At 37.3% G+C, this 18,038-nt stretch overlaps 1 protein-coding gene across 2 annotated transcripts in view; it reads left to right on the top strand.

The window, feature by feature from the left end:
- Window positions 1-14,869, top strand: part of UBXN7 (UBX domain protein 7) — a 57,572-nt gene extending 42,703 nt beyond the window's left edge. For both annotated transcript variants that reach the window (XM_003991742.6, XM_045037089.1), the window contains 4 exons: window positions 280-407; window positions 6,288-6,681; window positions 6,806-6,885; window positions 8,221-14,869. In XM_003991742.6, the coding sequence (XP_003991791.3) occupies window positions 280-407; window positions 6,288-6,681; window positions 6,806-6,885; window positions 8,221-8,382 (764 nt within the window). In that variant the 3' untranslated portion in view covers window positions 8,383-14,869. The remainder of the gene's footprint in view (window positions 1-279; window positions 408-6,287; window positions 6,682-6,805; window positions 6,886-8,220) is intronic.
- The last annotated feature ends 3,169 nt before the right edge of the window (window positions 14,870-18,038 follow it).

Raw genomic sequence — 18,038 nt, 5'->3', positions numbered from 1 at the left:
TGAGTTTCATACGGATACTGCTTTGTCTGAACCTCTTCCTAAATGGCAGTTAATGATATCAGCAGGTAAAGTAGCTGCTCTGTCATGATGGCCAGGAATCGCTTAGGTTGATTATAATTAATGTATCCTCTAGTTTATGAACATACTATGTAACTTAGGCTGGTGAGGGGTGGAGTGTGTTCCCAGTAATTTAATTATGCATAAACCAAAAGAAATATTTAATGAGAATATTCAGAAAGAGTATTGATTTTATTATATACCCTGGTTTTTAATTTTTAGGTCAGAAGCTAGTAGAGTGGCACCAGTTAGATGTATCTTCTTTCTTGGACCAAGTGACAGGATTTCTGGGTGAACATGGGCAACTGGATGGACTTTCTAGCAGTCCCCCCAAAAAATGTGCCCGTTCAGTAAGTATGACTGAGAAGTGGTGATGGGCAATTAAGTGTAATTGCATATAAATATCTTGTGTAAAATGTTTGAGTAAAGGTAATAATGTAAAAGTTAAAGTTTGTGGCTGCACATCTTAGACACCCTCCTTATATTTTGATAATTTCCCACATAAGTGTCCTATCTTCTCAGTGAGATTATAAGATTCATATTTCTAGTCTCCTTTGCAGTTAGGGTAAGGGCATGTGACCAGAGACCTGGATTTAGAAATAAACAGTGTGAATGTGTACCGGTAGGTAGGAGAACTGATAACGGCAAGCTATCCACTTCTTCAGCGGTAGCATGTCAGGCCTTTTGGTATCCAAGTCTAAGCAGCAGTAGAAATGGTATTTTTCCTGGACAGCTTTCATAGTGTAGCTAGACATTAGTACTGGTTATATAGCTTTGGGGTCTGGCTCCCTGGCCCACCCAGAGATTATTTCTGTACTTAATTTCTATAATACGCTATTATGAGGCAGACCTGTTTGATAATTGAAGTCAGAATTGATGGTGAGTAAGAGACCTTCAGAGATAATGGGACTCTCATTTGGTGGTAGGAGCTATTTGGGTTTGATGGCAGTGAGAATAAAATTAGTTTTAGAGGATATGACTTTAGCAGTCCATATAATGCAGTTATGAAACTGTTCCTTAAGTTTATCACCTAGAATAAAGCACACAGGCACAGAATGGTATGCATGCTTGCCAAGGGGTGGTATAGAATTCTTCTTCCCCCCCCTCCCCCCCACCTAGAGAATTTTTATTGAGGTAGATACAGTAGTACAAAACTAAAACATTGTTTCAACTTTTTTGTTTGTTTTTTTCATTATTCTGAGAAGTTTTGCTTAGGTAGAATTCTTTTTTAAGGCAAAAAAAAACCCCAAAGAGTCTTTATAATTGCCCTGAGAGAGTTTCTTATCTTTTGCAGTCATACCTAAGGCTGATATTTTCAAAAACCAGAGCCTGAGCTTGTGAGTTGCTGAATTACAACAACATAAATTAAGTTAACAACTTCACCAGGTCTCTTATGAAAAGTAAGACGTTTAGTGGGAAAGAATGGGACCATAACATTGGACAAATACATAGGGATGATTTGGGTGACCAGTACCTCAGACCCCACTTCTGATACAATTCGATGAATGTTACAAATATTGATCAACTGTGTGCAAGAGAAACACCAACAGATAATGACATAAAGAAGACATCTACTTTGTTCAACAAGAAGTCAAGGCAGGCAGTCTAGAATGTGACTTCTGTGGATGTCAAGAAACCAGATTTCTCCTCTTCCTCCCTCCCATCCCCCCATCCTTACTGTTGGCTTGTTCGTACAATCACAATATAGATGCTCTGCTCCCAGGCATTATATCCAAGCATGGACAAGGAAGATGAGGGTAGTGCCTCTGTACAAAAGTAAACAGATACAGATAAGAGTTCTGCTCATTTTAGCTGGACATATTTTCTTGCACAAATACAATTAAGGTCCTGTTAAGAAAGCAAAGAAGACTGGATATGAGATAGGAAACTAGTAGTGTCTGATATAGTGCCATTCTTTAAAATCAACATACATGGTACAGAGTGTTATTATCTGCAGTCAAAGCCATGCATGTCATGTGGGCATATCTATTTGCTTTTATGTTTGTAATAAGTTAGCCTTTATTTTATTTTTGAAAAGTTATAGCTATTTAAAAAAAAAAAAAGATTTTATTTTTAATCTCTATACCAAATGTGGGGCTCAAACTCTCAGCCCTGAGATCAAGAGTCGCATGCTCTACCAACTGAGCCAGCCAGGTATAAAAAAAGTTACAGCTTTTAAAAAAAAATTTTTAATGTTTTTATTTATTTTTGAGGGAGAGAGACAGAGCATGAGTGGGGGAGGGGCAGAGAGAGAGGGAGACCCAGAACCTGAAGCAGACTCCAGGCTCTGAGCTGTCAGCACAGAGCCCAGTGTGGGTCTCAAATCCATGAACTGCGACATCATAACCAGAGCCGAAGTCAGATGCTTAACCGACTGAGCCACCCAGGCGCCCCTTGAAGAGCAAATTTTAAATTTTTCATGAAATCCAGTTTATCAGTGTTTATACTTTGTGCTTTTTGTCTCTTATCTAAGAAATCTTAGCCTAACCCAAGATTTTATCCCATGTTTTTTTTATTTTTAGCTCTTAAGTCAGTGATCCATTTTGAATGAATTTTTGTATATGGTGTCAGGATAGGGTTGAGTTGGGGCTTTTTGTCTGTCTGCATATGGCTGTACACTTGTTCCAGCACCATTTGTTGAAAATATTATCCTTTCTCCATTGAATTGCCCTTTGCACCTTTGTCAAAAAATGGTCATATATATGTGTGGGTTTATGGACTCTTCCTTCCAGTGATTATGTTATGTCTTTCTCTACACCACTTTTCTCTGTCTTAGTGATAGTAGCTTGGTAAATTTCGAAATTGCATGGTGTAAGTTCTCCAACTTTATTCTTCTTTATAGTTGTTTGGTTATTTCAGATCCTTCGTGTTCCCACATAAGTTTTAGAATCAGTTTGTCACTTTCTTTTTTTAAACTTTTTGAGGACCCTCCATACTATTCCAGAGTGGGCTGCACCAGTTTGCATTCCCACCAACAGTGTAAAAGTGTTCCCCTTTCTCCGCATCCTCACCAATTTCTGTTGTTCCCTGAGTTGTTAATTTTAGCCACTCTGACAGGTATAAGGTTGTATCTCATTGTGATTTTGATTTATATTTCCCTGATGATGAGTGATGTTGAGCATCTTCTCATGTGTCTGTTAGCCATCCAGATGTCTTCTTTGGAAGAGTGTCTATTTCATGTCCTCTGCCCATTTCTTCACTAGATTATTTGTTTTTTTGGGTGTTGAGTTTGTTAAGTTCTTTATAGACTTTGAATACCCTTTATCCAGTATGTCATTTGCAATATCTTCTCCCATTCTATTGGTTGCCTTTTAGCAAGGGAAGCTGCTGGGATTTTGATTGGATTTGCATTGCTTTATGGATCATTTTGGAGAGAATTGACATCTTGACAATATTGAGTATTCAGGTCCATGAACATGTATCTCTCCATTTATTTAAGTCTTAAATTTCTCTGAACAATATTTTACAGTTTTTGTATATTGACCTTGTAGGCTGCAGCCTTCCTAAATTTACTTACTAGTTCTAGTAGCTTTTTTGTAGATCCCTTAGAATTTTTTTTTAATGTTTATTCGTTTTTGAAAGACAGAGACAGACAGAGCACAAGCAGGGGTGGGGCGGAGAGAGAGGAGGACACAGAATCTGAAGCAGGCTCCAGGCTCTGAGCTGTCAGCACAGAGCCCGACGTGAACTGCGAGATCATGACCTGAGCCGAAGTCGGACACTCAACTGACTGAGCCACCCAGGCGCCCCTAGAATTTTTTATATATATATATAGAGAGATGGTCATGTCGTCAACAAATAGACTTATTTTACTTCCTCCTTTCCAGTCTCTATGCCTTTTCTTTTTCTTAACTAGGACCTCCAATACAAAGATAGATAGAAGTAGTGAGATTAGACATCCTTAACTTGCTTCTGGTGTAGGGGTGAAAGTATTCACTCTTTTACCATTAACTTTGATGTTAGCTATATGTTTCTTATGGATACAGTTGATTTGCTAAAATTCTGTCAAGAATTCTTGGGTCTATATGTTCACGAGGAATATTGGTTTATAGTTTCTTTGTCATTTGTTTTGTCTTCCTTGTAATGCCTTCTTTTGGTTTTGGTATTAGGTTAATGCTGGCCTTTTGATGAATTGGGAAGTGTTTTTTCCTGCTTCTGTTTTCAGGAAGAATTTGTGTAAAATTGATTTTATTTCTTCCTTATTGTTTGATGACATTCACCAATAAAGCCACCTGGGTCTGGAGTCTTTGTGGGAAGTTTTAAACTACAGATTCAACTTATTAATAGATATAGGACTACTCAAGTATCTACTACTTCTTTAATGAGCTTTTTAGTAGGTTTTGTCTTTCCAGGGCTTTGTCCGTTTTATCTGAGGTGTTGAATATATTGACATAAAGCTGTCCATTATATTTCCTTGTTATTCTCTTTAATGCCTGTAGCATCTATAGTGATTGTTATTAATCCCCTGTTACTGGTGATTTGTGGTTTCTTTTTCCTGACAATCTGATTAGAGGCTTATCAGTTTTACTGATTTTAAACAACCAGCTTTTGGTTTTAATAATTTTTCTTTTTTCTAGGTTGTTGATTTTTGTTCTTTCTCTTTCCTTCTCTGCTGTTTGGATTTAATTTCATTTTCTGTGTGGGTACTTTTTTAATTTAAGATGAAAACTTAGTCATTAATTTCAGACTTTTCTATTATGTGTGTTGAGTTCTGTAATTTCTCTGTAAGTTCTTCTCTAGCTCCATATCACAATTTTTTTCTAGCTGAAAGGGAAATTGATAAATGGAATTTTTTAGCTGGGTGTGCTTTCTTTTTTAGACATGATTAGGATTCTGTAAGTAAAGAAAGAAAGGAGAATGGATATTGGATAGGAAGTCTGTAGTGTCTGCCATGTTAGACAGTCTTTAAAATCAAACGGCATGCTGTGCACCGTCATTATTATGAACCTGCAATCCACTTCAAAGCCATTGCAGGTCACATACTTACCCTTTTTTTGGTGGTAGCTTAGCCTTAAGTTTATTCAACATTTTTTCCTTATTTTTTTTTTTTTGCTATATGATTTAATTTTTTTTGTTATACAAAAGCCAAAATGAGGTTCCTTTAGTTTTTTGTTATTGACCCATATATTTTTTGCCTTTTTATTGTGGAAAATTTTAAGCATATTCATAAGTAGGAGTTTATTGAGCCTGTATGTATCCATTAACTAATTTCAGTAATTATTGCATGTGGCCAGTCTTGTTTCATTTATATTCCATCCTATTCACATTATTTTGAAATAAATCTAAGAATTCATTTTTTATTCATTAATGCTTTGGCATGTATCTTTAAAAGATAAAGACTCTTAAAAAACAAAAAAAGAAAGAAAAAACCACAAAAAAAATAAAGGCTCTTTATTTTTTTGAAACACAATCACAATGCCAGTAACACGTCCTTAATTAACAGCAATTCTTGAATATCAGGAGATGTCTACTGTTCAGCTTACAAAATTTACAAAATTTTGTTAACTTATAAAATTTTTTTTAATGATTTGAGTTAGGATCTAAATAAGTTCCATTCAAAAAACCCATATTTTGTAACTTAATCAGTTTAGTGATACTTGTGACAGAACTTTACTTAGTGGAAAACTGTTGGAATTTGCTTTTCTCATGATCACAATGAAAACCTTCATTGTAATTAAGCTTGGGAAAATATAATTGTTGTTTTTCCTTATTTATTATATGCTGTTTTATTTTGGTTTGAATGTTACAGATCTGTTAGATTTTTTGCAAAATGATGATTACCGAGTTGTTGTTATCCTCTCTGTGTCAGAGCAGTACTAGTTGAAGAATATAATAAGGAGCAAGGTAGACATCCTTTTCTGTATTGACTATTTTAAAAACTAGTGTTTGGCTTTATATTTAAAACCTTAATTCTTGTATTTTTCTGGGCCAGGAATAAACCGTTTTCTTGATTTTATTAATTTTGGTGTAAAGAAAACTTGTGCTTGCAGCACCGTTGTGGCAGGTCGTAGCACAGTTTTATTTTTGTTTTTAAAATATACATTCCATCTTGGCTGTGTAAGACAAAGTTGTTGCACTTAAATAGCTTAAAATTTAGTAAAGAGAAACATTCAGCAGGAAATAATATTGGCAAGCTGTTATATTTCTCATGTCCTGTTTGACTTTATCTGTTTTTGGGTTTAACTGTTTTCTTTTTCTTTCCACCCATGTTTTATGACTGCAACTTGCAGGAGAGCCTTATAGATGCAAGTGAAGACAGCCAGCTAGAAGCTGCCATCAGAGCCTCCTTGCAAGAGACACACTTTGATTCAACACAGACAAAACAGGATAGCCGCTCAGATGAAGAATCTGAATCTGAACTTTTTTCTGGCAGTGAGGAGTTCATATCCGTTTGTGGCTCTGATGAAGAAGAGGAGATAGAGAATCTTGCCAAATCCAGAAAATCTCCCCATAAAGATTTGGGGCATAGAAAAGAGGAGAATAGAAGGCCACTGACTGAGCCCCCAGCCAGAACTGAGCCTGGAACAGCCACAAACCACCAAGGATTGCCAGCCGTGGATTCAGAAATACTAGAGATGTCACCTGAAAAATCAGATGGAATAGTGGAGGGCATAGATGTAAATGGTGAGTTACATTCTAGACCTGCTTTACTTAAAACTTGAATGTTACTGGAGGGGTTTATATATTTGTTTACATTAGTCTTCTGTCTTAAGCTGTTGTATCTTTTTTTTTTAAACCCTTTCTTTAGGACCAAAAGCACAGTTGATGTTGCGGTATCCAGATGGAAAAAGGGAACAGATCACTCTTCCAGAGCAAGCTAAACTGCTGGTAAGTATATCTAATTGGAAGTGTTTACTTGAAGCAGAGAAACTAATTAATTGGCATAATTGGCTTTATGAGCCTTTGAAATAGATGGTATTTAGTTTGGCCCCTAACTGAAAACTTACTGTAGTGAATCTTAATTCTAAGTATTTTGTTACCTTCTTGAATTATCTTAGGCAAGTTACATAGGGTCTGTCCAGTCAAGGATTTTCTGTTCGTGGCTGCATGGGATAGAAACCCAGCTGAAGTTATTACCTAGCAAAGGGGTGGTTATTTTGAACATTATAGTGGGGCTCTTGGGTTTCCTAGTAGCTGAAACTGCAAAGGGGTTGGTTAAGAACCAAGATTGTTTTCCTATGTCTCTCTCATGGGGCTTGTTTTGTTTCCCTCTTGTGATTTTCTGCTTCACACCATTCTTCTCTCTATACTGGTGGTTTTTATTTACCTCTCAGCTTGTACATGGTTCATCATAGTGATGCTTGAGGGCCTTTTCCTCTGAAGTCCACAGCTAATGGGCCTTTCCTCTGTGTTTTCTAACCCCTGGAAAAGAGAATGGGTCTGACTGGCTTAGCCTAGTGTATGAGTGAATCCCCCTTAGATCAAGTGTCCATACCTAGCTGCTTGCTGTGGCAGGAGATAGTTAATCTGATTCTTCAAGACTATGAGTACAAGTAGGCTGTGGCCACTGGTGCTGATACCCAGAGCTATCTCCCTGGTCTAGCATTTGGAAGGGAATGGGAGATGAGACAATGAACAGAGCAAGTATAGATCACTGTTTTGAGAGGTTTGGTTTTGAAGCTAGTGGGAGAATGGGCAATAACCAGAGGGGAAAAAATGATTGAAGGAAAGACTGAACATGCGGAAGCCTGATGGGAAGCATCTGTAGAGAGGGAGATGTTGAAGATACTTACAAAGGAATATTCTGTAGTGGCACAGTTTCTAAGAAGGCAAGAAGGGATTCAGTGTACTGGAGGCAAGATTGTAGGTAGACTGAAGGACATATCTTCTCTGATGAAAAGAAAAGAAATTGATAAAATCTTTAAAAAGAGGACAATAATTTTACAAATAGAAATTGGGTTTATTGGAGAAACAAACATAATCCTGTGTATTTCAGTATCAGTTAATGGTCCTAAATTATTGGATACAGGTTTATTATCTCCCCATCGAAAGAGTTATATTGGCCCTTCCACAAGGGTAAGCTTTGGCTATGTGAAAGAATAACTTAAACTTCAGATATCTCATCTGACATGATAAAAATGAACATAGGATATTTAATACCTTAATATATTCTTTCTTTTTATTTCCATCTAACAGCTTTGTCTTTTCTCTTGTTTTTCATAGGCTTTGGTGAAGCATGTCCAGTCTAAAGGATATCCAAATGAACGTTTTGAACTTCTCACCAACTTCCCTCGAAGGAAACTCTCTCATCTGGACTATGACATTACATTACAAGAGGCAGGCCTTTGTCCTCAAGAGACTGTCTTTGTACAGGAAAGAAATTAACATCATGGCCTGACCTCTCTCAGCTTACCCCTTTTATCCCTTTTCCTGTGAGATACCATGTCACTAAGTATGCATTTTGGCTCATAGGACCATAGAGCCAAAGTCGGGCAAGCAAGTCACCTGCCTTCTGTTTTATTTCTTGCTCTCTCCTATATTCAGTCTCTTCCCCCAACCCCCTTTTTCACTCCTCTTCTGTTTTCTTCTTTTTCCTACTATTCTTTCTTTCTTACTTAATCTGGTGACCAAATGGAAGTGAAAGAATTAGACCTCCTAGTACTGGCTGCAGGAAATGTATGTTCCAATAAGTGGTCTTTTGCACAGCACTTTTTTGGGATCAAGTGATAATGTTACTCCTCAGGCTCCTTTGGTAAAAGAATGGCTAGATTCAGAATAAGAACAACCTCCTTTTTTTTGTAAGCCCCATTTTTGGTAGAGAAAAGAAATTCTATAACACTTTGTTCATGTAAGAAATATCACATAACAAAATATTCAGGCTTTTGTTTACATGGAAAAAGCATCCCTTATAATTATTGTTCATTATATTTAAAATTTTTTTCAAAGGATTCCCATGTTCCCACCTAAAATTATTTTCCATGATATGTGTTATTGGCAGATTGAGTGTTAAATATAGGGTGAGTAGCATGGAGTGGCTTTCAGTATCCTAGCCTGAAACAGCTTTCTTCATTATTACTTTATAAATTGTATTGATCCTGCTAGTCCTGGAACGGACGTTTAGTGAGGCGATTTTGGTGACTCGGATAGGAAGATGCTTGCTGTTTTTGCCAGTACAGCATATTAGTTCCTTTGGCCCTTCCATTGTTTGGGTCCACAAGTGATCTGTAGGAGAGCAAGTGTTCAATTAATCATGCAGTACAGTGGCTTGTGGTTGTAACCACTATGGTAATTGATTGTCCTATGTGCTTTAAGGCATACTTATGTATGTCCCGGGGGGGTGGGGGGGAAGAAAAAGATGCAGCTGAGAGTTGCTAACCATGTTCCTACGGTTAGAAAGAATGATTCATTTTTTACCCCTGGTTGGAAGAATTCCTAAAAGGTTCTGATGACTGAATGAGCTTAATTCCTCTACCGTTTTCTTGCAAAAGGTATCAAAACTGAAAGCCTCTCTAAGGCAAAGACCTTTAAATTCAGTTTATAAGACCACATTTAGTAAGGGAGGTGGAGAAGGTTACCGGTAATCTTCAGATGTGGAGTTCTTCTGCCGACAAAAGCCACATTCAGACTTAGCTGGTGAAAGCTTTTTTCAGTATTATTTAGAAGAGGCCATCTTGAATCTATGTAATACTGTCTGACTTATCACCTTCACCATATGCTCAATTCTTACTTTGAGCTTTAAATAGAGTCCTCTGAAGGGGTAGTAGTGATTCTGGTGGCAAAATCAGAACTTTAACTTGTTCTATAGAATGGACCTATTTTGTCAGTTGGGGATTTGGATTGATTGATTCTTCTACTTGAGGAACATAAATTGCTATTGCTCAGAGACCTTTAGGTTTCCATCTACTTTAAGATCACTCTTTCGGCAACGTGGGGATTAAAAAAAAGATGCTTATTGTGTTGCTAGTACACAATTAGAGAATATGGTTTCTAATGGTTGGATTTTGAGGGACCCTTCCTAAAGAATGAGTATGTATCTCCTCAAGGAAATCATGGAAAATTCTGTTTATTCTTCAGTGAGTCCTTTTGAATTAATGTTCTTACATTTTTTTCTAAGTCTGTGTAAGTGCTTATGTATAAGTATATAATTGTATAAATATTTATAAATATATTTATATAATTACAATTTCATTTATACCTTGAGTCAAAGTTCTCTCTTTAGATTGGTGACTGAGTAATACCATTTCGGTGTTTTTCTCATAGGCTCTCGAGGCTAACTAGCAGCTTCTCATTTATTGAGGAAACATGGTTTTCATGTTAATTCCTCAATTGTATCTCTGAACTTGGATAATATACTTGCTATCTGAGGAATAGAGCTATATACTAGCAAAGGTGCAGTAGAAGGTTTAAAAATTGTTGGTAGTAGACAAAGTCAGAAATTAAAAATTCAGGGAGGCACAGGGTAAGAACTGAGGGTATGCCCAGCTTTGGTGCTGTGTTGGCACCCATCTCCACTCTCAGCAAAGTCACAGCTAAAGTCCAAATCTGTCAAAAATGTGAAGTCAAGAATTTTCCCTGTGGGACTCTGTTTCATTCTTTTACCTACTAACTTCTCTATAAAACGTATCTCAAGAATCCGAGACATGCTCATTAATGATAGGATGTAGTTCTTTTTGATGAGGTCAGCCGTGGCATATCCATTTGTGAGAAACCAAAGTGACTTTTTCAACTTGGATAACTGTGAGATGACCGAGTAAATATAAAGTGATTTAAGTAAGCATATCAAAGACTTAGGGCATGAGATACTGATCCAACTTAGATACAGTTGGTGTTTTTAGAGTACAAGATGTAGAGGATTTTATTTTATTTTGAGGCAGAAGTGTAATTATCCTGGGCTTGATATAGAAGCCCATGGGGGAGGGATTATGGATTATACATGGGAAGAGTAAGTATAAAAAGGAGTACTGCTTCGCTCATGAACTCAATTCACTAAAGGAGTATGCTTCCTCCAGTTTGTCTTCTTTGCTCTGCAAATTCCTTTGCTCTTTGGAGGAAAGATTTTACTGAATAGATTAAATGAGGCTAGTAAGATTAGTTAAAAATAGTCATTCCTTATAGGTATTGGAAACAGCTCAAAAGAAAAGATGGGGAGGAAAAGGACAAGATAGACTTTGAGAGGGACAAGAAACAAAGATGGGGAGATGGAATGAAAATTAGTGGGGAAGAAAGTGACAGGAAACATCTTTTGAATTTGATTTAGAAAGGAACCAGAGAAGAGAAAGAACAGCCAAAGAAAGAACAGAGGGAAGAATGCAGAACTAATTCTGAGTAACTAGCATGTGCTAGGTACTTTATGTGCATTTTCTCCTTTAATCTTCTTAAGAATTCTACAAAATACACACTTTCCCCATTTTGTAGGCAGGAAGAAAGTGAAGTTCATAGAACCCGCTCAGGATGTCGCAGCTAGTAATTGGCAGAATCAAAATAGGCATCCAGAGTCCATGCTTTTTTTACTCCCTTGCTGTAGTCGCCCACAACAGGGGAATCAATTTACCCAAAAGGTTCTCTTCCTGTGTTTGGCTCTGTAAATTATCGTTTGGTTTGTTTCCTTTTAAAGCTTGTGGGATTTGCACTATGCCTGTAAATTCTTATTTACACCACTGTTTTGAGGGACTGATTATTCCTTTTTAAAAACGATGCACTGATAAAAATGTGAAAGAAAAATATGTGGCATTATTTGCCAAGAATAGATGGAAAGGCTAAAAAATAATTTTATCTTTTTTAAACCATTTTTTGGAAAAATACAGTTTTCTTTGTCCCATCCATACCTAAATTGAGCTATGTGTATATTTTTAAATCTTCGATAAAATTCTACTTCCTTGACTCTAGAAGTCAACAAATATTTATTGAGTCCTTAATCAAAGTTGGAAATGGCTTGAAGTCTAATACCTAGTTTCTTCCTGTTTTATCCAGTTGGAAAAACACACTACACATGAGATAATTGAAGAAGGTGCAAATGTTTACCTTTCTGGGGCTGAACTATAATTACAATAAAACTTTAGAAAAGGGAAAGACTTGTGTAGGCTTTCGTTAGGAAAGGCCACAGAAAACTAAAACTGAAAAGTGGCAAACTCTGTAGCTCAGAGTTTTTGACTCACCTGTATTCTTTAGCTCCACCTTTTGTAACTGCTAGACTTAGGGCACATTTATTGGTAGTGTATATCCAGCACCCAAGTAGGAAAGGATTATTGATCCTAGGACTAAAGATTTTAGCTAGCAAGGATCTCACTTGGACACTTAGGAAAATACCAGAGGGAGCCACTAGCAGCTGGAAAGTGAAGGAAAGATTTAATTTCTGTACCCAAGTACGAATGAAATATATAGAGGGGCACTGTATGTAGGCATGAGTGCACTCGGGTAACAGCTCTGCTATACTAATAGAGAATTGGACTGGATCAGTAGTTCTGTTTTTTCACGTTAAAGGACTTATTCAAGTTTGGCAGGGGTGGGGAATTGTGGGGTTTACATGTTAATAACATTAAGACCATAGCTGGAGAAAATGTGCATATGAAATTGCAGACCCTTTGCAAAAACTCTAGGAACCCACAGATTGTAGACCACCGAATGAGATTATCTCTGAAGTCCTTTCCACTCTAAACTTTTATGCTTCTAGTTTCTCCTCTTTATTACATATTATCCCTAGGCTAATTAAAAGTTTACTTGTTAATCAGTTCTTTCGCTTTTTTCTGTGTCCAGATTTCCCAGTAACTTCATCTCACCTCACTGTGTGACCAAAATCTCCAAAAAGGAGAGTATCATAGTTCTAGACCTAGTAATGATCTTTTAAACACAATTCATCAATTTTAAAAACTTCATGCTGTGTTTTGAATCAGTGTTAAGTAGGACTAAAATGTAATTAATGAGAACCAAATATTTCACTGACACCAGAATTAAATTTTATTTTACCTGTGTGCTTAAAGCACTTTACTGGATGAGCAATTGTTAGGAAATTGATTTGACTAAGTTGTAAAATTTACACTTGGTTTTAGCAGAAACAACTTTTTCAAGATCTAATTAGACCAACTTTTAAAAATATTTCTTATCCCACAAGAGTGCATCTCTGTTATGTTGTTCATATTTTCTCTCTCTCTCTCTCTCTCTCTCTCTCTCTCTCTCTCTCTCTCTCTCTGTCAGTCTGGCCCTCTTTCACTTAACTACTCAATAGTAAATCATGGGATGCAGGTTGCCGAGTAAGTGATGGCTTGTGTAAAATTAAATGAGATAGGAAGAACCAACCCTACTGATGAACATGGCAGTTTCCCAGTAATACAAGCCTTGATGAAAAGGCTACTTGAAGACAGCTGTGTCCTATGAATATTCAACTTCATTGATTTGCCTTGCATAGCATATCAATTATTGTCTTGCCTTGACACTTAGTATTGCATTGTGCACAGTTTAGATTAGTGGCAAGAATGTTTAGTACAGAAAATAACCAACAGAGAATACCAAGGCACTATCTTGATTTCTCTTGTTATGTAGACATTTGGTATTTCAGTGCTGGTTATTTTGGTCTTTGACTCAACCGTGTCTCAGTTCTGCTAGAGAGACAGTTTAGAATCAAGAATATTTTTTTATAGAGATTATGATGATTTTGATCGTTTTCCCATGAAGTGAACTTGTGACTAAATTATTGGATGTGACTATGAGGCCGTGAATTAGAAAGTCTTTTTATCCTACCTTCTCTTTTACTTTTCCATTCTCTATTCTCAATTTTTTGGATTCCATTTTCTGAAAATTAGTCATGACTTTTAATGAAATTAGCTATGTTTAAGAAGTTCCATTTCTAAGTTTGAATGTATAACATTTTTAATTTTTCATAAATTAATATGTAAGGGAAGAATTTGAAGCAAATGGTTTTATAGCTCATTTTCTCTCTGCACCTGAGAATTCTCTTATTCCGTATATAGAACGGCTAGCTCCATGATACCCTTCCTCCCTTCTTTGTCCTACAGAATGTTCTGTACTGCTTAGAATCTCCGTCATTCTCATAAACATGTTAATTTTTGGTTCAAGCCTTTATTTACCATATGATCTCAAAGCAGAGGTGGGCAATCCAATATGAACTACTTCAGTAAAACAATTTAGCATTTCTGAAAAGTATTTTCAAGAGATGACCAGATTTACTTGGATTAGAGATACAAATACCAATGGTAGTGTGTTGCCTAAACAATCCCACATTAATGTCTTAATACGAGAAGTTGCCTTCTTATACTTAATTCTGTGGCAACAAATAGCAAGTTTTTGTTGTCTGGTATTTCCTATATATGGACCGAAATGCCCTGAGATTTTCTCTTTTACAGGGTCACTTGAGTCTTCAAATAGGAAGAATAGTCAAACTATGCTGGACTGAACGTGAAAAATTTTATCTGCATCAAAAAAAGTTATTAATCTAACTGGGCTACCACGAATCATTCATTTATTAGATGTAAATAAATAAAATGGGAGACATTTCAAATCATTGGATAAATTCTGACCTGGAATTGAATTCTCCCCTTCTTAAAATCTTTTATTTGCTTTTTTCATAGACTCAGTATGAGCATCTTAACTAATAAGGGATAGATTCTTGATCTGGAACTGTTCGCTGCCATTCTGCTTTTTTTTCCCCTTTTGTCAAGCTTGCTAGCTTTAGAAGAGTACATGTTACCAGGTTCTATTTCAAGTTAATAACTTTGGAATGCTGATGCTCAACTGGGTATCTGAATGTTTTCAACAAAATGGTTTTATAGTATGTTTTTCTTGGAGCTTCTGTGTTCTTAATAATGGAAAATATCAATAAATTATGTGATTCAAAATATAAATAGGTTTTTTACCCTAATCATATGTTCTTAATAACTTTTTGATGATTTATTGCCCTGTAAATTAAACCTCACATGAAGTTACCATTGCCACCAGAAGATCCCCTTTTACCTGCTAATTAGAATGAAAGTAGTATGTGACCTCCACTTTTTAGTTAAGGAGTGTAGCCAGCTTGTAGTAGGGGCTGTTTATCTTACCCATTTTGGGACTTGGGCCTTGGGCCTTGTTACTTTTTACGTTTATCCCTTCAATTTTGGAAAGCCTGTTTAAAACTCTTGCTGGGAAACAGACGGTAAAGCTATGATATAATCCTCTAGTCTTAGATATAGACAAATGAGTACCAGTTGATGCTAACATGATACTTAGACTTTGAGGGGCTTTCATCCAAGCTTTGGCATGAATCTTTTATATACAGTTTTTTCACTCCCTTAAAAATCTTTTCTAGAATGGTTTTCCTTTTGATTGTTAACAACTTCTAAGCATCTGGTGTCTTCTTTCTTTTCTTTCTTTCTTTCTTTCTTTCTTTTTTTTTTTTTTTAACCCTTTAAGAAAAGTCCTTTTTCGAGTAGGTATTGATTGTTCCATGAATACTCTCAGGAGTGTTTGTAGGCTCTGTGCATGCTTTGTATGAGTTCGGTTTGAATAATGCGTTTTGAATCATCTGGGATGTCCCAATTCTGGCATGTCTTCACTAATTGTGTTTTTTAAACATTTTTCACATCATTTCCCAAACCTCACTTCCCATCTTATTCAGAGAGGTTAATCAAGGACTGAAATTTGTTTGGGGAATAGGGATGGGGGTGGGTTGGGGACTTGAGTGAGGTCAGCTTGGGGTGTTTGCTTTAAAGTGTTTCTCAAGCAGTTCCTAAGAGTATTTAGAGATTCCCTGGGAATCCTTATTCTGGACAAAGTGGTGGTCTTAGTGAGATTTGCATTTTTAATGCAGGACAGGCTCTAAATTTAATCTGTAGTGTAACTTTGTTATTGAATCCAAGAAGATAACGGACAGAGACAGTGCTCCTATTGTAGCGTTTCTGGCAAGTGCTCCTTAAAAGGCACATAGAGTTCTCTGTGTTCTGGGTTTTTAATCCCATGGTGCTAGGAGATATTTGTTTCTGCAGCTCTTCTCAAAAGTGGGAAGAAGGGTTCGGGACCAGTGAGCAAGGGGGCAACTGGATCATCCACTAAATTGTTTTGTTCACGACACATTAGAGACCCTCCTGTACATCTAGCAAGTGATAATTAAGGTGCTAGGGAAAGCCTTAAATTTGAAGACACATGGAGGCGATAGCAAATCTAAACTTGGAGGAGGAAAAAAAACATGCCATTAGATAAAGCAGAGCTGTGACTGCTGGCTAAGACTCCATGGAACTTCCACTTGCTCTAAAACCAGGGAAATCTTAGATAACTGGGTGTGATGTATCTATAGATACACATAGTCTATAGGTAAATAATTTCCAAAATGGGGGTCTTTCAGTTGGTGATCCTCTGGTTTTGGCTGTACCAAATTGTGAATATTGCTGTGTTGTACCCAGTTGCTTTATATTGGTACTGCAACTTGAACGGGGCGGGTGGGGTGGGACATTTGGGGTGGGGGCGGGAGGGGAGTGGGACGATCAGTCTTTTGAAGACATCAGCTCACTGTGCTGAGAGAGGGACCAAACTCAAGGAAACCTCTGATCTATAAATTCAACTGCTGCATTTTTTTATAAATACATGTAAATGTCCTGTTGTAATATTTGATCTTGGAAATAAAATCAAAAACTTTTCAGTATTAGTTTTTTGTTACTGTTTTTGTGAGAGACGACTCTCTCTAGATTTAATTAATATCATTCAGGATTCAAAAGCTTGCCCTCATATTCTCATGTTTAGGATCCTGAAGTATTTATTGACAGAGGTTAGTTCGTAGTCGCATTGTCAAGGATAATGTTTGCCAGCTTCTCTTTTAATAGTATGTCGAAACTTTATGGTAAGTGCTGTATAAATGTTAGTGAAATTGTCATGAAATCTTTGGGTGAGCTAGCCTTTTAGGAAAGTGGGATCCTATAACTCGATATTTGGGCAATTCAAGCATGTAATCTTTCAGAGCAGGAATAGTGATTAAGGACTCAGTTTAAACAAGTAAAGGAAAAACAGAATTACTAAATTAATGGGAGAAAAGCCAGGAGATACGATTGTATTGTATCATAGAAATTGAGGTCACTGCCTAGCTCATGGTAACCCCAGAAACCAGTTTGTGCTATGCCTCTTGCTTTTTTTTTTTTCTTTAACATTTATTATTGACAGACAGACATAGAGCGTGAGCAGGGGAGGGGCAGAGAGAGAGGGAGACACAGAATCTGAAGTAGGCTCCGGGCTCTGAGCTGGCAGCACACAGCCTGACGCGGGGCTCGAACTCACCAACTGCAAGATCATGACCTGAGCTGAAGTGAGTCGCTTAACCAACTGAGCCACCCAGGCGCCCCTGCCTCTTGCTCTTAAGGAACTATTCCTCATCCCCACACTTCAGCAACCTGTCCTGATGGGACTTGCCATCTTCTTCCAAGACTAGGTCTCCCTGGCCACATGGGTCAGCCAAGGGTTGGACCTAAATACTAAATTGGACTGAGAGGGGGTCTCTCCCATTCCTCCAGCCACAGGATACTTATTCTTAACTGACCTCACTATGTGCCAAATAATAGAAATATGGGGATGAGCACAACAAGCACAGCCCTGTCCTCAAGGAACGTATTTTCAATGAATACAGACAATACACAAATTTAAAGACAAAGGTTTGATTCAAATACTGTGAAAAAACTAGAAAAGCAGATAGAGAATTCTGCTTTAAATAAGATGTTGGGGAGTTAACATTTAGGCTAGGACCCAAAGGATGCGGCGAAAGTGGCCATGCCAAGAGTAGGAGCGGGACCTCCAAGCAGAACAACAACTTGAAGAGCTGGGGGACAGGATGTACTTGAGGTATCGAGAGAAGGCAAATGGGTCTGGTGTGTAGTGAGCAAAGGGAGTGGCCTAAAACGCGCAGGAGCCAGGTCATATAAGGCCTTAGTAGGCCCTGGTAAGGAGCCCAGATCATGTTCCAGGTGTAATGAGAAGACCTTATCATGTGGACAGTGAGTTGGAAGAGAGCAAGAACAGAGACTGTCGCAGTGATCAAACAGCAAAACAGAGGTCGCCTGGACCAAAGAGTG

Source organism: Felis catus, chromosome C2, assembly GCF_018350175.1.
Source record: "Felis catus isolate Fca126 chromosome C2, F.catus_Fca126_mat1.0, whole genome shotgun sequence".
Taxonomy (NCBI): Eukaryota; Metazoa; Chordata; class Mammalia; order Carnivora; family Felidae; genus Felis; species Felis catus.
Note: the sequence above shows the minus strand (reverse complement) of the source record. Positions and strands in the feature narration are given on the sequence as shown.